The sequence below is a fragment of the Mya arenaria genome, chromosome 6, assembly GCF_026914265.1.
Source record: "Mya arenaria isolate MELC-2E11 chromosome 6, ASM2691426v1".
Taxonomy (NCBI): domain Eukaryota; kingdom Metazoa; phylum Mollusca; class Bivalvia; order Myida; family Myidae; genus Mya; species Mya arenaria.
Genome location: NC_069127.1, coordinates 39,143,796 through 39,165,370, shown reverse-complemented (window position 1 = coordinate 39,165,370; position 21,575 = coordinate 39,143,796). Strand labels below are relative to the sequence as shown.

Sequence of the window (21,575 nt, the reverse complement as noted above, 5' to 3'; positions counted from 1 at the left end):
CGAAGAGTTCTCAAGAAAGCCATACAAACGAATTCGGAACCACATTCCAGAAAGATACCACGCCCTTATAAGTGATGACATATTAGATGCTGCTTTAGTGAATTGTTACGCAGACGAAGCCTTGCTATTAAAACTTGACAAAAGTGTAAAGACTGTATATGTGAAGGCTTTTACTAACACGCCTTACAATGTAGAAGGGCTGCGTGGGTTATCTGACGAGGTGGATGCAAATATTTTCAATATAGTATGTGACTGGAGCGATGTCGAAAACATACTTAATTGATAAGTGACACGTGCAAGAATAAATCAACAACTCAGTGGAGAACGATACAATTTATGCTAAATTTGGTTTAACATATTGCATCTGATGAGCATAACAATGCGTGCTAAATATACCTTGTGTGATTTACTAACTAAAATAATAGCTTAAGATATAAACATATGTGACATGTAGTTTTACCAAAGCACAGGTCAACACCCTGGGACGTTTTGTTGGATTCGCCTCTATATTCCATACAGTTTTAAATAAAAAGTCCTTTCGTTTATGAAATTGTCCTTATTATATACCGAACAACACTCCCGAACCACGGATATATAGGATCTCACATGAGTTGTCATATGATATAAGATTTTATTAAACGAGCTCAAGAAAATGTTACATAGCGAGCCTCGGGCGAGCTTTATAACATTTTCTTGAACGAGTTTAATAAAATATTATATTTTTTGACAACGAATGTGAGATTCGTTTTATCACATGACTTAAAACATAAAAATAAAACATATAAAATAAACCCTTTTTAACGCTATGAGTACGCACGCTTTTCACGCCTTTTTTCTATATGGAATGTATTGGCGGAAATGAGTCACGTCAAAGTTATATTACACGTGTTAAATATAAAGAAATTCGTAATGATTATATTACATGAAAAACAAGCGATGTCATGTGATAAAATCAGATCTAGCAAATTCAACGATAATGCTACCAAGACCCGTATCTATATTCACACAAAAGTAAAAACACTCTAGAGGCCACATTTTTATATGAATCTTTATAAAATTTGGTCAGAATGCTAGTTAATTCGAGTGAGTTTAAAACTGAGTCATATTAGGTCAAAATTAGAAGTATGTCCGTCCGTCTGTCCGTTTGTCCGTCCGTCCGTCTGTCTGTCTGTCTTCCGGTAATGTCAAACACCCCCGGGGACGTAGACATGGTTGCGCGTCAAAATCGCAAGAAGGTTTAAAGAGTAGTTTAAAAAGATTTAAAAGAATGTTTAAAAGGGTTAACTAGAAATACATTCTGCATGCCCACGGGCAGATGTCGAGCCCGCTTTGTAGGTTTAAATTTTCACAGAAAGATTCATAATGGACATTTGTGAAGATGAAAGAATGATAATGACCTTGACCTTTGATATTGTGACCCCAAAAACAATAGGGGTCATTTACTCAATATGGGTGATCATCCTATCAGGTTTGGCAGCTGAAGGTTGAACAATAATTAAGTTATTGAGCGGAAACCGTTTTCAGTTTTAAGGTCTATGTAACCTTGAACTTGTTATTTGACATTTGACCTCTAAGTGTGACCTTGACCTTTGCCACAGAGACATAATTTTTTCGCGCGACACACCGCCTTGCCATGGAGAACATTTATGCCAAATTATATTAAAATCCCTCCATCCATATAGAAGTTATGCTCCGGACACGGATTTTGCGCCGACTCCAAGTGTGACCTTGACCTTTGACGAGCGGATCTGGGTGGTGTGCGCGACACGTCTTCTAATTAAGGTTAAAATATATCTCAAGTTAATGTTAAATTCCTTCAAAAAATGAGCGAGATATTTCGTCACGCAATCTGATTGGCACATACGAAATAAACAAGTCTCCGTGACGTCATATGGGCTGGCCACCGCTCTTCCGAATAACGGACGCGATCGTCGTGTTAATAAGATGCAATCGATTTTCTTAGAAGATAATCCAATAAATCGACTATTATTCTTTTGATATAAGTAGAAATAATATAAATGATAATATAAATATAAGAAATGAACGCCTTCTCGCTATAGTTCAACGGGTATATGAATACAACAAGTAGCGTGCATAGTTAACGTAAACCCCTTCGGGGTTTACGAACTATGCACGAGACTTGTTGTATTCATATAATCGTGAACCGACGCGAGAAGGCGTTCATTTCTTAAATATAGCTGCACTGAACTGCTCAGGGGTAGGGAGGAGGGCAACAGTAAGTGGTAGGTTGTTCCAATGGTACACAGTCCTGGGGAAGAAAGAACATTTATGATAATAAGAGGTTGCTGTAATTAACCTGTAACTCAGATCTTTTGCATGAATTGCTTATCCTTTTTGTGCTAAATGATTTCTAAAACCACTTTTCGAATGGTCATGAAAAGAAAAAAGGGATAATATTTTTAAGTCATTCATCATTGCTAGTTCCATTAATCTGTGTGGGACGTTTAATCACTATACAACTTTGATGACTACGAAAATGATTCAAATCACTAACAAACACTTGTCACTTACAGTGCACTTACAGTGATTCTGCTTGTATAATTAATAATTATTTAATTTCAATCGCAGAGAGGTTTATATAGTTGACTCCTAATCCAGTTGCACAGATTCGATTCTTAGGCGAGGAAGCTATCGAAGTATGTTACATCAGATCAGGATTAGACGAGTTCTGGTAAGAAGTCCAACGATACTAGATTGAAATCCAGCCACCCTCGCCCCCTGAAAACTAGCTAGTTCTGTGATTATAAATATTTTTGATTGTTGATATTCAAACAGGCCGTAAATTACAACAAGTAGTTGCGTATTTTGTTGATGGAACGTTCCTATGCAGTCCATCGCCTATGTTTTAAATGATAAACTGAGCAGCGCACAGTTTGTATGCCTGTCACCCATACACGACCCTGGTAGGCGTCGAACTCACAACGGTGAGGGGCAAGTGATTCTCGGTCGGAGACTTTAACCATTTTTTCTTTCCACACAAATAGGCATCGGTAGTGGTAATCCCTGAAGCTTGGATCAATTCCATCTAACTGCGGTCAAAAAAAAACGTGCAGTATGGACGCATGCACGGACGGGTGCCATCTCTCCTCCGATGTCTATGGATGAAGATAATTATGTTGTGCAAGTGTACCTTAGATAGGTTAGGTCAAGGTTTGGATTGGGGGGGGGGTCCTTATTCTATAGGGGGTCACATTTCTACGTGAGGGGTCATTTTTCTACGTGTGAGGAGTCATAATATAATGACCCCCCAGTCATAATATAATGACCCCCCGGTCAATATTTTATATAAAATAATGACCGGGGGTCATTATTTTATATAAAATAATGACCGGGGGGTCATTATTCTATGGGGGTCACTTTACAACGTTACACCGGATTTTATACATACCCTTTCTGTTCCTTTGGTTATCTTTCCACCTTCACATGAGAACCGCTTTAAGCGTAGATAAATTATTCACTACATATATATATATATATAGTTGAATAAACATATATATGCAATTTCCGTCGTTAAAAAAATCACAGTGATAAAATATGTGTCCAGATTAAAAAAAGTTCAGTTTAATACTCTGGCCCCAATTTCTCGAAACTTCTTAAGCTTAACAGGCTAAAGTCGCTTATTTCAATTAGCCAAAATACATTCTGAAAATGGATTTTGATAAATGAAAAATGGTTTATTCTGACAATGACACAGATTATTCCTACATAATTTCTAAAAATTATTGAAGAAGTAAATATAACACATTTTATAGAACAACAAAAATAGTGAGATTAGCTTAATATCCTGTTATAAGGGACTTAAGAAGTTTCGAGAAATTGGGGCCTGAGCAATATATATAGATCTAGTTGACTGCAAGAGGGTTACCGCCGAGTAGCACTGCCAAGCATAAGGAGTCTGGCTCTATCTACTTTGTAAAGTAAACGTCCATCTTCGGATTCAAGCACGTGTATTGCCTCAGGCATAGAAGGTTTAATGTATTTAGTAATCACCGGCTAACAGTTGAATATTATCTGCAACTTCACATCAGTATGTGGGTCATCAAATATCACGTGGTAAAGTCTTCTTAGAAGATGGTTATGATCCATAACATCGAAAGCTGATTTAGCATCAAGAAATATCACGTCCAACTTGGAACTTTTGTCCTTACTTTCTATGTAGAGTTCTTCAACCATAAAAGCCGTATTGATTGGAGATGCATACTTAGTAAAAAAAATCTGAACATTATTTTGGAATCTCGCAGGATTGATTCAACAACTTTCCTGAAGACTGGCAGCACAGTTATGTCCCTATTATTAGTTGCAACATTTGACTGACCTTTGTTTTGTATGGGGGAGAAACAAATCCATTTTACAAGAAGTTTGGAAAGTCACCGCATTGGAATATTTGGTTTATGAAATTTAGGAGAAAGATCTTCACTTTCGGTGAATAGTAAAGCAAATGTTCAATGGAAATATTGTAAATATTCGGAGATTTTCATGTGTTCATTTCACTGATAGCCCTATCAAGCGCCTCCGATGTTACAGAGTTAACATCCACATTTGACACAATTTCTTCTATGTGCCTAATTTCATTACATATGGTTGTATGGTATTCGTCATCAAATGTTTCATTTCTGGATTCTGTTGCCAGCTGTTGATGTGTGTTCTGAAGCCGTTAAGAATATCCACATCACATAGCAGTTCTCACGGACGTGCAAGTCGGAGATAAAGGTAGACCCTCTCTGCCTTTGACTATTCACAAGTTAATGTAAGTATTTATATAGAGTTATATTTTCTACATTGAAGTATTTTCTCCTTCAGTTCAACATCTCATTTTGCGATAGCTTGTCTGTGTGAAGCTTAGACTAAATAGCTTTTTGGATACGTTCCTTACAATATACAAATTTTGATCAGTTGGCTTCCCTGCATCTCCGACCAAGGCGATCAAACGTAAATGCCATCAACCTCTACCAGTGACCAAGATGGTCAAATGTAAATGCCTTCAATCCATATCAACGACCACGCTGGTCAAACGTCTATCCCGACCCACCACCAAGATATGGACATCACAAAATGATCTTACTCAGCTACACAGACAATCCGTCAAACCACTTCTTAAAAATAAACAAAGACACAATTAACATTCAATGATAAAATACATGTAACTGGAGACCTTATTCTTTATTGAACATTTATTATAAAATAATGTAGCTTTACTAGGTGTTTAATATTAAATATTAATGGAAATGCTGATGATGTTATCAATTTATATGTTTAAAGATAAACACTGAAGCTCTTATGTTCTATTTGACTGTTTTACTTATAATTCACTTCCGAGTTCTTGAAACAAATTGAAACTGGCGATGAAGACATAAACAAGCATTTATTTTCATGATGAAGCATATATATGAAAAATGGAACCTAAAAGATATACATACATGTTGAGCTTTGTAACACATACTCGGAGGATTCCGGGGTTAAGAATGCATTCTTTGAGGCCAATACATGTTTTATAAGAACACCCAAATTACCGTAGATTACCGTATATCCTCTTCTGGAGGCTATTCCCAGCTGTTTTCACCAGCTCTTCACTTCTTCGGTCCTGTCCGATTCCAATTTAAGCCTCAAAATCGTATACTATTTCTAGGGACTTCCAATATTTTTCAAGCCTTGTTTCATCAAAGATGATTAATTTATATGTATCTATAACTGACTTCGAGTCTAGTAATGAGCTCGAAATGTTTTAAGAATAACGACAACATATACTAGATTATGAAAATGCTTGAAATATTTTAAAAAATCTGAACCGAACCGAGCAATTAAATGCATATTCTTAATATCATTTCATTTTTACAGAGGCAATAAGAGCTGTCACAGAGACAGCGCGCTCGACTATCCCGTCGCGTTTTAGTTGAGATCATGATGGTGAACAAGTGTGCAAAGTTTCAAAGCCATATGTCGATGGACTTTGAAATTATCTGCGGGGGTACGCAAACTTTAACGTAAATTCTAAGTCGAAAAAGGGGGCATAATTCTGTCAAAAGACATGATAGAGTTACCTCCTCCTATGTACAGATTGGGGGCATGATGGCGAACAAGTGTGCAAAGTTTCGAAGCCAAATGGCAATTGAATTGGAAAGTATTTGAGGTGGTACGCAAACTTTAACGTAAATTTTAAGTCGAAAAAGGGGCATAATTTTGTCAAAATGCTTGATAGAGTTACCTCCTCCTGTGTAAAGGTTGGGGGCATGATGGTGAATAAGTGTGCAAAGTTTCAAAGCCATATGTCGATGGACTTTGAAAATAATTGAGGTGATACGCAAACTTTAACATAAGTGGTTACGCCGACTCCGACGCTCGGGTGACTAGGATAGCTCTCCTTATTCGAATAGTCGAGCTAAAAATGGGAATCATGTTTTATGTTATTCATAAGCTACTATATAAGCTTTTAAATTGTTATTTGTGATTGAAAAAATCAGAATTAACAAGAGCTGTCACAGAGACAGCGCGCTCGACTATTCCGCCGCTTTTCAGTGTAAGGATTGAAAAGTTTGCATGGATCACTGTTAGATTAGATTTCAATGCAATACATGATGTGCTGAGATATTAACATAAATGTTGTTACATGCACAATTTTAAAGAGAATTTCTGAGTCAATAATGAAAGGCCATTTTTTTTGCAAAATACAGTTACCTAACTTGGTTATTCAAGTAGGTTGGGTGGTTGAATACCATTGTATAACGTCTCAATGCAATACATCAAGTAATTGCTGAGATATTATCCTATGTGTGGTTACATGCAAAACCTTAACCAGAATTTCTAAGTCAAATAATAAAGGCCCATAAATTGCATTATATTCAAAAAAAGTGTTATCTTACTTCATTAATTTAGTAGATTAGATAGTTGGGAATACATATCCAAAGTTTCAATGCAATACATGATATATTTGCTGAGGTATTGACTTAAATGTGGTTACATGCAAAACCTTAACCAGAATTTCTAATTAAATGCAAACTAGACTTATCTAACTTGATTGATTAAGTAGGTTGGATGGTTGAGTACCATTGTATAAAGTCTCAATGCAATACCTCAAGTAATTGCTGATAAATTAACCTATGTGTGCTTACACGCAGAACCTTAACCAGAATTTCTAAGTCGAATAATAAAGGGCAATTATTTGCATTAAATGCAAACTAGAGTTATCTAACTTGGTTAATTAAGTAGGTTGGATGGTTGAGTACCATTGTATAAAGTCTCAATGCAATACCTCAAGTAGTTGCTGAGAAATTAACCTATGTGTGCCTGCACGCAAAACCTTAACCATAATTTCTAAGTCGAATAATAAAGGGCAATTATTTGCATTAAATGCAAACTAGAGTTATCTTACTTAGTTAAGTAAGTAGGTTGGATGGTTGAGTAATATTGTATAAAGTCTCAATGCAATACCTTAAGTAGTTGCTGAGATAATAACCTATATGTGCTTGCACGCAAAACCTAAACCAGAATTTCTAAGTCGAATAATAAAGGCCTATTATTTGCATTATATTTAAAAAGTGTTATCTAACTTCATTAATTTAGTATGAAAGATAGTTAGGGAATACATATCCAAAGTTGCAATGCAATAAACAAATGTATTTACTGAGATAATGACTTAAAGGTGCTTGACGCCGACGCCAGGATGATTAGTATATAGCTCTCCTTATTCTTCGAATAGTCGAGCTTAAAATTATTTGCATTAAAAACCTTTGTTTCTGTGATTTTATTTATTTTCTGTTTTATGTATTTTGTGATTCACATGTCATACTTCAAATGGCTCTTGATTGGAAATAAACTCTGTACTTATCTTACCTTATCTTATATGATACGCTACCGTTACCAGGTCGGGATGTTCGACGATATCAAGTAAAAGCAGATTTCATGCTATTTTAAACAACGTAATTTACAATCGCTAAAAGGACTGATAACAGAAAAAATAAAACATTAAATATTCATTAAAAACCATTAACTTTGATTTCTTATGCCAAAATAACATTTTTTGCGCTTTAATACGACCCTTTTTGCCGTATTTTTGGCGTGTTTTTCGCGTTATTTTCAGGGGAATAAACCTGTCCGGAAAAAGGTTACACTAAACTCTTAATAATGTAACTAATATATAAACCATTTAGTATAAGTTATCCATGTCTATGCGGTAGTGCTTTAAGGTGATAGGTTAAGTTTTAGCTCGTGTTATTTGACCCACCGGCGACCCAATTTCCCGAAGATATCTTTAGCCCGAGATAAAATATTCAAGCTCATTATGTCAGAGCCTGCCCAAAAGAAAGTAGCAATGTCAGCACTCGATCAGCTGAAATCATTTACGACAGTTGTCGCGGATTCTGGGGATATTAATGGTGAGGGTTTTAAGAAATATGTGAGGACAGGAAATGGAAGGATGTTACAAATTGTGTTTATAATATAACTACCTTAAAATTAAGGCAAACATTGTTTCAAATTTAATGATTTATATGAATAAGTACATGTATCTATGTCTCCAACATTGAGATCATTGTACAAATTCTGGTGCATAGTCCCAAGATAATTTTATTACTGCAAATTACAATGGTGACAGGAATTTGTGTAGATTTTAACATGGAGACAGAAGTATTTTGAATATGACTTAATTTTGTTGTACTGATAATTGACACTTTACAAGTCTTATGTTATTTAAATCAAAAATTGAATGAATATCAATCATAGCAACTATTAGAAATTAAGAAGGTTGCATAGTTATACTCTGTTTGTCCAGTAAAATGAATTAATAGCCTTTGGCTGTCCGAGGAAAAGGAGTCTTTCTTATCTTTATCAACGCAGTCTTGGGCATACTACTGTAATAATATATATTTGCACTTGCATGTTAGTGAATGATAATTTTTCAATATTCTATACTATTCGGCTGGGCTATCAGTGTTTTGTTTATTTATTTTTTAACATACTGACATGTATAAAGATTTATCTGCTGAGACCTCGTGCTATACTGCAGTGTTTAAGCCAGTGTTATGGGGCGTTGACTGTTGTACTGAATTGTCAAGACTTGATTAGGGGCTAAACATGATGGCCAGTCTGGTCATTAAAGAGTTATGGCCCTTTGATTACTAAATGTTTACCAAATAGCAGTGTTTTCATTCTAACCTACACTTGTTTTAACCTTATCGCCCATAAGTTTGAAACAAACAGTAATGGCTCATAGTCATAAGTTTGAAACAAGTGTCTATTAAAACACTGACGGTGCTTTTTTTAGCTTGATAAACAATAAAATTGTATCAGACACTGATTAATGGCCCTTGAATTATCAGTAATAATGGCTACTAAGTACTTGTTGACTGTTTATTATTCCAACCCCACAACACTGTTGTTTAACTAATAGATATAAAGAGTAGAAATTCATTATTAAAACGAAATTGTATTGTCGTTTCATGCTAAAAGCATTATATAAAAAGCTCAAGTGTGCCTGTATGTGCCTGAAAAAAGTAAAGTTAATTAAATGGATATTTTCCGTGGTGATCCATTCTCAATACTTTTGCCTGGTGGTTTTCAGTGATTGGGCAGTACAAGCCGACAGATGCCACCACCAACCCTTCCCTTATCCTGGCTGCCGCCAACAAACCAGAGTATAAAAAGTTGATTGATGATGCAATCACTTACGCCAAATCTGAGGGGAGGTAAATATTAACAGAACTTTGTTACTTTTTTCTTAAAATCCATGATTTGTGGATAGGATTTTAAAGGCGCACAATATAGGTTGATGCCAATACATTTTTTTTAATGCATTACCCGGTATCATGTTTATCTCATTTGACTAAAAGATCAAAACCAAAAAAGCAATGGATTTAGTGATTTTTTGGCATTTTTTTTTACTGGAGACCTTGTGGCCATATAGTCTGTATAATAGATGTTTAATCAGGGTTCTCAATAAGTTTCACTTGAACCGTCTCAAAGAGTAAAGTAACCGACCTGCTTCTACTTATTCTATTTAAAATTCATTTAGTTTTCCAAATTTTAACCGGCCCAATTGCCATTTGAACCATCCATTTTGGCCGGCAGCCGGTTCTTATTGAGAACACTGTGTTTAATACAGAATTATTCTGAAGGATTTGCTATATAAAAAAATCGTAAAATAAATCTGTCTACGTACAAGTATTTGGACTAGCAGCCATGTAGCTATGAATTCAAAAATCCATTTAAATAAAGGTTTATGTTTTTATCTGGACCCAAATTATGTTTTTTTGTTTATTTTTATCATTAATTATATGAAATAAGTTTAACATAATAATGCACTAACATCACAAAAATTAACCAATATTGTGCGCCTTTAGAATCAGTGATTTATGGATATGATTCTAAGATGTTTGCAAAGGCTTGCTGCAGTGGAGTGCAAAAAGTATAACTGTTGAGAGCAGCTGAAAGAATAAGACTTGTTATGTATTAAAGGGACTCGCTCATGTTTTGTAAAATGCACTTTTTTATTGCATTACAAAAGAAAGTATGGCAAATCATAAGGAGTGTTGAAACTAAGATTATAAGTATCATCCGTGCGAAGGATGTTTTGCGGAAACGAGGTTTACTGAGTTTCCGTAGAACACCCTGCACGAGGGTTGGGATGAACCTTTCTTACACTCTCAGCCATGGAAGATGCTTTTTCTCCCACCTCAGTTAAACAAAATAAAGTTAAAATGTATTTTTTCACAGAACTCTTTTGTGCATAGTGAAAATAGTTTGCGTATAGATATGCGATAATTCGTCATGGATATGCGCGCAGTGATTGAGATTATCTCAATAGTCAAAATCGTTCTTTAAATAGTTCTGAGGAGAAGGCAGAATTATTTCTTGAACGCAGCGTGAAAATCTTTTTTTTGGTGCCATTTGAAGCGAGAAATAATTAATTTGGATTTCAAATATTGCTACAAGACAAGGTTTCCATGATGCTATAGACAATGGTCTAACAAGGGCGGTAATTGTGTGATGACAATAAAAAAAGGAGTTCCCTACGGGTACTTGTTTTATCGTTGCCCGTGGGCAAGATAAGGATTTCCAGCATAGGCAAGTTTTTGGATCTACTTATAAATCTGAGGTGGGAAAAACCAAAAGCTGGAACCCTTCAGCAAATGTTGAAGATATCTTCGGGAAATTGGGCTGCAGGTTGGTCAATATTGCTCAAATATCATTTTGAAATACCACAATAACACCTTTGAGCGATATGTTGTTGCATGATTGGTTTATGGACATAATCACGTGATGCTATTAATCAATGTTTGGTTTTTAATTTTAAAATATCCATCACTTTTGTAGCAGTCCTGGTGGCCCCCACTAAAACCAAAATACTTTTTTTATATCATAAATCTCTAATTGTATTGTTTTACTGCAATTTTGATATCATAGAGTAAAATAATGAAAAAGTAAGTGTTTTCAGATGTATTTCCGGGTGAACTAATTTTTGGTCCAAAAACATGAGCAAGTCCCTTTAGAATATAAAAGGCCCTGGCACTTTCTGACATTTTCCCCATGAATTACGTTCACTGTTTGCATTAAAACTGAACAAGTAATTCAATCCAGTGGTATCAATTAATTTACAACTACTGACCAGGCTGTAGTTTGATGTGTACAGCAATGTAAACAAAGCACACAAGTTGTTTGATAAGGGAAGAAATACAACCTTATAATTGGCACAGAGATTTAAAGACTTGATATTAGTTGATATTAGCCGGCAGACTCATTTCTTTTTTTTCTACTTTTATGTTCTTCTCAGCCCCCCCCCCCCCAAAAAAAAAAAATGGTTTGGTAATGGTTACAAAACAGAAAGGTTGGGTATGTAATTTTTTTTTAGTTTCCAATTTTTTTTTTCAAACTGACTATAAAAACGGTAGGGTCGGCGCCTATTTCTTAGGTAGGGTCGGGTAACCCTAACCAAATGTATTTTTTTTAGGCCTAAGACTTTGTGTTAGAACGCTGCTGTCGTCATTGGGGAAATGGTGTTATAGTTATATTCTGTATAAAGCTTTTTTAGGTTGTTTTACATATTAAATCAAACACTTATTATTATTTATTTTTTTACCCACAGAACACTGGTATAAAAATTGTAGGGCCGGCACCTATTTCCAAGGTAGGGACGGGTAACCTCTTTTTTATGCTTCATGTATTTCAACTTTAAAATTAAAAGTATATGAAGCATCCCCTTGATATGTGCTTAAACTATGTACGGTATGCATGTTTAAGGCACTTAAACTGAATTTTGAGGTAACTTTATAGTCCCTTGAAAATCTTTTCAGGGGACTATTTAAAATTGCTGTAACAGTAATATTCAAATTACATTGTACATGTAATTTGCTTTGTAATATTTTGAAAGATTCGATGAAATTTAAATCAAGAGATCCGGATTCCGATACTATTGAAGGGTACAAATAAATATGATACAGCGTTTAGTTTCACTCAAGGTTTATCATGTGTAACACTAAACCAGGATATACATGTACATTCTTGCTGTAATATATATTTATATCCTGTTTGTATTTAAAAGCATGGTTTAATATTTTGTATTTTTCACCTATCAAAATTAAGTATTGTTTACCAATCAAGTTTGAGTTGGTATGAATACATAAAAGCATACTGTTGTTCAACCATATTACATAATGTAAATTTAGTGTTATATTTGAATGCTAATTATTATTAACCTCATTGATACTGTAACATGATTGAAACAACAGGACAACAAGCCCATTCACCTCAAATTTAACCAAGATCCTGTTCAATGGCAAGGAGGAAATCAATCTTTATCAAAAAGTTTTGATAGCAAAACTGATTTTATAGGGCAGTTCTGATAGGCTTAATATAAAGTGAATACAGATTCATGTTAAAATGTCATGGCTCAATAATAAGTCTATTGTAATATATACTAAATTCATGGCCCCATATTAAATTGAAAATACTCGGTACTAAATTCATGGCTTCGTAGTGAATCATGTCTTCATGCCTTGGGGAGATTTGTTATTTTTGCGCTGTCCGTCCGTCCGTCTGTCAATTCATACACAACACTCCATTTTCGCTCAATAACCATAAAAAACTTGGACCTAGGAACTTCATACTTTGTATGCAGATTGGTCATGACAAGTATATGACCCTTTTTATTTTGAGATCAGTAGGTCAAAGGTCAAACCTGCAGTGACATAAAACAATTAGGTGAAAAAAAGCTTCAGCTTGAGATCAGGAGGTTAAATGCCAATGTCGCAATGACCTTGTAGTGGAGAAATGGTTTCAGCTCAACAACTTAAGAATGCTTGGGCCCAGGAACGTCATACTGATTTGGGAGATGGCTGGTCATGACCAGTAGATGACCCCTATTGATTTTTTAGATCAGTAGGTCAAAGGTCAAGGTCGCAGTAACCTTGAGGTGAAAAAATAACCGCTCAATAACTGAAGAATGCTTGGGCCTAGGAACATCCTTCTTAGTATGCGAGTTAGTCATGATTAGAAGATGACTCGTATTGAATTTGAGATCAGTAGGTCATAGGTAAAGTTCATAGTGACCTTAAGAACTGTTTCTTCTCAATAACTGAAGAACTTAAGTCATGGCTCCATAATGAATAATGATACTTATCATATGCGTGTTGATTATTTCTGATTTTATTTCTGATGGCAATCCTTTTTATGTCATTATCCAGCACACCAGCAGAACAGTTGGATGCTGCCATGGACAAGGTGTTTGTCAACTTTGGCCAAGAAATCCTGAAAGTCATCCCTGGACGAGTCTCCACTGAGGTTGATGCCAGGTATGGATAAACCAAATGTTACCCAAAATCGTAAAACCAGTAGAAATCACACAAATTGGACTGAAAACATTTCTTTACCAATGCTTGTTAAGATAACCAATGTTTATCCAGGGTAACAAATGTTTGTCAAGTATAACCAATTTTCATTCAGCATAGCATATGTTCATCAGATATTACCAATGCTTGTCAAGTATAACCAATGCCAGTCAAGTATAGTTTTCTTTTCTTTAAAAATATTGCGGTTCATCTACAAAATTCTGTCACACACAAGCATGATAACACCTGGTGCACATTGATGTGCAATCTCTAGTAAAGTCCCAGTGTTCTCAATAAGAACCGGCTGCCGGACAAAATGGACGGTTCAAATGACAATTGGGCCGGTTCAAATTTAGAAAACTAAATCAATTTTAAATAGAATAAGTAGAAGCTGGTCGATTACTTTACTCTTTGAGACGGTTCAACTGAAACTTATTGAGAACCCTGAAGTCCAGATGATTTCATCTGAGGGATGTTTTCTAAATGAGTTCACTATTTTCCTCCAGGTTATCGTTTGACAAGGATGCTATGATCTCACGTGCACAGAAGTTTATTGCTCTGTACAAGGCAGCGGGAATCGACAAGGACAGAATCCTCATCAAGCTTTCCTCTACCTGGGAGGGTATCGAGGCGGCCAAGTATGTACATCATCTTAGCTTTGTGGCCCATGCTTTCAAAAGTCTGAAGACATAATCAAGCCTTCAAATCTGAATTTGATTGTGAATATCTGTCAAGAGTATAAATCGTGTAAATTGCTCTTTATGACCTCTTACATGTGTCACTGTTGTTATTTAATACACAAATTCAGTAAAACATAAAGAAATATACAAGTTTTAAAACAAAAGTACACTTGATTGCTTTTATTAAATTTAAACATTTTAAAAAATCAAGAGTTATTGTCAATCAAAATATAAGAATCTTTACCCCAGTATTTAAAGACAAGTTAATTGTAACAAAAACAACAATATTAGCTCAATGAGCTATTTTCCGACATAAATTACAAACATACATGTCAGAAAATGTCTCACAAAAACACAAACCTTAGCATTGTCTGCATCATTGTCGGCAACATCAGCTTGCAAATACCGGAACTCAAAATTTTTACCTAACTTGGAACCATTCAAGATTAAAATGGAAATTGATACACATGTTTCCATTAAAACATGTAGGTGTGAATATCACTCTCGCAAAAACATTTGTTGAATATTTTCTTTGGACGACTTGGGAAAATGGGCAGGCATTATCACCACCTTAGGAGGCTCTTGCTTCAACTATATTCACTGTCTGGGGCCTATTTCAATAAGATATCTTAGAAAAAACCTAAGGCTGCTCAGGCAAACCCATAATGCTACAGGCAGAATATATTCAATGCATGATGGTATGATATTTTTTAAGAACCATGTTAACACCAAAAACAGGGTAACGCTTGGAAATTTACTACACAGTTGAACCCAGACTCAAACTCCCAGGGACCAGCGAAAATACCTCGAGCCTCCGAAAATTTGAGTCAATCTGGAATGCTTATATACAGTAGAAACAAATTGCTCCTTTACATCCATTTTAGCCTATGAGGCCCAAGCGTGTGTGAGCCAAAGGCAATCTTTATTGAAATGGCTATAAATTGCTATTTATGTATTGGTTTGATCAACCATTTTCGTTTTTTTACAGGGTTCTGGAGAAGGAGTATGGGATACACTGTAATATGACCCTGCTGTTCAACTTCCACCAGGTATAGTAAACTTTTACACTTGACCATCTAATGACAAACTGTTACTGTGTAATAGGGAGATCCAATATTTAATCATTGCTGTTCAACTTCCAAGTATGAAAGCAGACCTTTTCACTTAATCTGATTCTACTTGTGAACCTGTGTCAATCAAAACTCCAATACTATGTTACTTTGAGAAATGAAACCTTAGGGTAATGTTCTGGTGGTGGTGAAGTTGTGCACCAGGGGTTTTGTTTTCAGCTGCACTAAGAAAAACAAGAGTTATGGCCCTTGAATTAGCAAATATTGGCATTTAATGATTTGTGTCGCTCAAAACTCCAATCATTTATTACCTACAGTCATTTAACCTTAGGGGAATGTTAATGGGATGAGGAAGTTGTGCACCTGGGGTTTCGGTTCCGACCGCTATAAGTTATAATTGACTATTGCATTCCAGGCAGTGGCCTGTGCAGAGGCTGGTGTGACCCTGATCTCCCCATTTGTTGGAAGAATCTATGACTGGTTTGTTCAGAATACAGACAAGAAGGAATTTGACTACCTTGACGACCCAGGTATATAGTAGTCTTTTTGAATCCCTGAACTTTTATATGTGGTGATGGCTGAGTGATTAGCAAATCAGCTCTGGATCACAGGGTCCTGAGTTTGATGACCATTTAGAGCTCTGTTGATGATAGTAAACATTACATTGAAATAGATATACATGTAAATGACTTAAAAACAATTTGAAGAGAGGTCTAAGCCACCTTACCTCTAACCGTGCTTTGGGCTTGAATTCTTCATACCGGTACTCAAATAACATTTTCTAGAATGGGGTTTTTGGTCTGTTATTATTTTAGGGGTTTAAATTAAGTTTGAAGTAATTTGAAGAACGAGTCATATTTCTAGGCGTGCGCAGTGTGACCAGCATCTACAACTACTACAAGAAGTTTGGCCACAAGACCGTGGTGATGGGGGCGTCTTTCAGGAACACGAACCAGATCAAAGGACTAGTGGGATGTGACCTTCTCACTATCTCGTAAGTCGATATGCCTTTAATCTTTTTAGTTTAAACACTGGCACAAAATATTTTAGAGTGTTCACTAATTGACGTAAATAATTCCTTTTTTTCCTACTTTTTGTTGTCAAAATTCCTTATTTTTTACTTATATTTTAACAAAAAAATATTTTTTTCCTACATTTCTAAGGGAAGCCCTGTCAAATATTGTCCAAGTTCTAATCTTTGACTATATTTTTACAGCCCTGGATTGCTGGACAAATTATCCAAGTCCACTGAAGACTTCGGACAACAACTGAGTGAGGAATCAGGTATGTTATTAAATAAGCTTTGAAACGAAATTGATAGCGTTTTATCAAACATTGGATTGAGCCATTTCTTGGGTATTTTTTGGCAGTTTAAATCATGTGCCGAGTTATCTTTACATTTAATTTTATTTATCCAAAGGAAAAAATGGGCATTAATTTCTTTAGCTTAATTTCTTTGTGTATGTTTTCAAGATAAAATGTTGGATATAATTTTCTTTTGGTAAATTTCTTATTTTCTGTTTCACAAGCATAAAAGCTGGAAATTATGGAAGTGTTTTATAATCAAACTAAGTTTGAGCCATTTCTGAAGATTATAAGTCCAGTGCTGAGTTGAGTTACATTTTTCATTGTGAAAACAAATTTGAATTAAGGATTCATTTACATGTAGAATAAGTTTCATAGCTAATTTCCTTTTTCATGAGAAAACTTATAGGATTAGATAAGACTTGGATTACAGAATTGAAAGTAACAAAATACACAAGTTCTTGTTTGGACTTCAAGCTTTTATTTCTTTTTTACAGCGAAAAAGCTGGACACTGAAAAAGTGGAGGTGAATGAGGCAATTTTCCGCTGGGAAATGAATGAGGATGCCATGGCCAACGACAAACTTTCCGAAGGCATTCGCAAGTTTGCTGCTGATGCTGTGAAGCTGGAAAACATGCTCCAGTCTCGCTTCTAGATATCACCTAGTGTTCCACATCTCAACATTAATTTAATACATATCTTAATATTTTATTTTGAAATTTTGTTGAAAAAAAAACACAGACATTTTTTTTTTATATAAAAAAACTTCTGAGTTTAGTTCATTTTCAAATGGAAAAAAGTTACGTAAAGGAGGTGTTTTACATTTGATTTTGTCTATCACATTTTGTTCAAATTGCTTTTGGGATGTTTAGTGCTTAGAATTTGTTTTTTCACATTCATTAAAACATGTATATGCCTTATACCTGTTAATTTTTTCTATGAAAAAAGTATGTAACAAAGGTCTGAAATTGATTATTTCTTTTGCTGTCTCATATCGGCAAATGTAAATCCTGTTATGCCTTTTAACACACTCTTTTTTATTGTGGTTGCGCTGGAGGGACTTTTGAGGTTTTGAGAGAGAGAAACCTGTCACAGATTGTGACAAAACAGGGAATATGGCATCGTAAATAATCATGAAAAAATGTTATATTTGATGTAGTAAAAACAACTTGTATATAGCATTTTTGTTATCAAATGATGTAATGTGTTCGTTAAAAAAAAATTAAAAATACTAATGTCCACACTCTTATGAGAATTTTTTCTGTTTGTTCACTTTTGAGGCAAATAATTTTGGTGTTTTGTTGTTTAAAAGGATTTTTCTAAAAACCATCAATAAACAGGAATGTTTAATTTTATTTAATTAGATCTCTACTTTTTTTCTGCGGGGGGTGGGGGGATATTGTGATAAACCTTGGGTGCTGTCCTATTGCTAAAACTTCAACCTTGGGCGTAACCACATATTATGATAGGCCAGTGAAGGCAATAGCTCTGCAGCGCAGTGGTATTCATTACTGAACATTAAACATAATGACATTTACATACATGTAATCATTACATAAATTAGAATTTGTGTATATAAAACACATGTGTAAGTTAAAGCCTTCAAATTTTATAATGGTGCATTGATGGTGTTTGTACATGTATGTTGTTAAAAGTTAAAATGTTCCATTGTACAGGCCATATTACTGTTCATCTTTAATTAGATATTGAAGTTTATACGCATTTTATAAGAGCTTTAGCTATGCAAATTTTCTGGCAAACTGTTTTACTTAACAATAAATCATTTTTGATAGGGACTGTTGGTCTTATTTTTCTCATTATGTAAATAGGTTGATTAAATGCTAATCCTTGGCCCCTATTCACTATACAAAGTCCTTCCATTCAGAAATAACCACTGTACAGTTCAAATTAATACCAATTTTAATGTTGAAGGGTTCATTATGACCTTGACATCTAAAAAATGCTTGCGAACATGATACAGTCTTCAGTTTTGATTGTATCTCGATGAAACTTGTACAGTATTCAGATATCCATAAGAGGTTGGTTCTTTTCGAAAACAGTGATGTTGACCACACAAACCCAGCCAGTAGAGCATAGGCCCTTTTGGGCCTCTTGTTTATTAAAGGCCACACAGGCCTTGACCTCTTACCACCTGGCCTCAATATCAATAGGAGCCACAAACTGGCCAATAATCCATCTAAGTTTGATGATTACAGTCAAGGATACTGCGTGTATTAAGCAGTTACCGTTTTCTAGTAAGGTGTAACACGACCTTGACATACTTGCCCCGAAATTATTAAGTGCCAACTACTGACCTTGATCAGAGTACGTACAGAGCTAGAGTACTCTAACTTTACAACGAGTCATTAAAAAGTTATTGGTCGGGGAAGAAACTGACGCCGACATGGAAGACGACGCTGGACAACGTGCTCCTTATACATGTATGTCTGACACAAGGTAGATAGCAGACACAATTTCTCTTAATTATCATGACACTTAGCCCAATGGGTTATTGAGATCTAGGTCAAGTTTAGGTATGGAATTTTTCTGTAATGGAATGGAGCTTACAGTCCATTCGGAACTTTTTTAAATGCGGTGTGTTTAGAGTTGTATTTATTGATTGAAGCTTAAATTGATTGCCAGTGAAGTATAATATTGCAAACATAATTAAGATTCCCAAGAGTTAAGTCAAAGTTTAACTGCTAAATAAAATTACTACGCGATCTACTTGCAGCGGACTTAAACGTACCGCTTTTTGAGTTTGTAAACCGTCCAAATACATCAAATTAAAGGTTGTTTTCGATAAAAATGGCCGAGGAGCTCCGAATGCTTACAGTCATGCTAAGGGGCACGTGCAGCTATATTGTCGGTAGTTCTTTGGTTTTTTTAAGAAAAGCAAAACGAAGAATCCTTATTGTACTCTTGTAAAATCTATATTATGTCATGCTGGGTAACTGGACGTACATTACTTTGTATACAGTTTTATATTCAACATTTACTTCCAAATCATACCATTGATGCCTAGTACTATTGATCGTTGGATAGAACCCGGGGCCCTCTAATTCAGAGTCTGATCAATATTCTTGCGTATTGTCGCCGACAAAAAAAAGAAATAAAACGCCAACATTAAAATAAACATTTCTCATAAATAATATAGACGTCATTGTCATGTCCGTAATTCAAATAACTGTCTCCCACAGTAATTCGTTAACCAGGCAACGGTTTGTTCCGGCGGAAGTGTCGTCAAATGTGACCCCGGTTGGTTCAACACCGACGGCACGTGCTATGTCCAATACAGAAAAACAACAGCATAGTGGAGGCAGTTGTAGGTAAAACTTACACTTGCGATAGCTTTTTAAACACGACAGTTTACAAGTAGATGACAATCATGATAGCTCATAAGCACTTTGCAAATCGATATATGGTTCAGCTTCAGACGATGCACAATAAAACTGCCCTCATAGCCCCCGTGGAAAGTACATGCGAATGTAAGAGCACGTCGCATTCGAACGGAGCGTACTTGAACGCCCGAACGGTGCAGCGTGTCGGCAGCCCGACCATTCTGGATACATACATCGTGGTCTGGTCGCAGAAATATAACCTCGTCATATACAAGAAAATGTATATTAATGTACATTTAAATGTTTTGTGAATACTTTCACTAAATGAAATAATTTTGTATCTGTTCTTTTTTGTAAAACATCAAGACATACAAATTACCATATTCACAAATCACACACAAATAAGTATTATAAATAGCTTGAGCTTAAAGTTTTAACAACAATAGTTTCACCCCTGCCTAGACGACATGGTAACGTCAATGTCGCATGTATTTAAGATTATACATGTACGTAACTAGAAATTGTTGCAGAAATTAAATTATGAAATAATACAGATCTAAGGGTTTTTTGTGTGGAAAAGGGAACCGTTTACCGATTTATTCCAAATAATTGTATGTTGACGGATATTTTTACGATTATTTATATTTTAAAAATACTTCGTTTTGGGATAAGAAAAATCTTGTTTTGAGTATCTATTATTTTAGACTAATTACCGAACAAGCAATAGTGACCGCTGAAGTTTACAATCATGTACTTTCAATCTCAAAATAAAATCACAAATGATGGGAAAAACAGCACTGTATAAACAAAACGGGCGTTTCAGTGTAAACGTTAATTATTTGTTCCAAGGAAGTATCCCCACTATGATACACATAAATGCAATTATTTCAGTTTAGCATGAACCAAACTCCCATAGCTTCACCGACTCAGCCGTTTGCTAAGTCCATAAAATCCCGCTTTTTATAAGTGAATGGGAAATTATGAAATTAATTTTGATTAACAGGTGCATACGAAATTAAACATATATATAAATAAAAGAAGATTTTGATCATTTGCGACACTTTTGACCAAAATTATAAATTTACTGGTATGTAACCGTTCGTGTACAATAGGGGTGTCTTTAATTTCCCGCGATCTGTCATTCTATGGTGAAGGCGAAATACCGAATAAATATCGATGGAACAAAAACCAAACATTGACGACTATTTGCTAGGTTGTTTTATACATGGAAAAAAATTTTAATACTGTTGTTTATTCTACATATTTTCTGTAACTATATGGAGGCAAAACTGAAGCTATTATATATTTAATTCGCATCTGCGTCTTTAGTGTCTAGAGCTGGCC

At 35.1% G+C, this 21,575-nt stretch overlaps 1 protein-coding gene across 1 annotated transcript; it reads left to right on the top strand.

The window, feature by feature from the left end:
- Positions 1-8,201: 8,201 nt before the first annotated feature.
- LOC128239187 (transaldolase-like) lies at positions 8,202-18,684 on the top strand. The gene is made up of 9 exons (XM_052955698.1): positions 8,202-8,390; positions 9,575-9,698; positions 13,692-13,799; positions 14,342-14,473; positions 15,504-15,564; positions 16,001-16,115; positions 16,450-16,579; positions 16,802-16,869; positions 17,388-18,684. The coding sequence occupies exons 1-9, from the start codon at positions 8,297-8,299 to the stop codon at positions 17,543-17,545; spliced, it is 990 nt and encodes a 329-aa protein (XP_052811658.1). The 5' UTR covers positions 8,202-8,296; the 3' UTR covers positions 17,546-18,684.
- Positions 18,685-21,575: the final 2,891 nt, after the last annotated feature.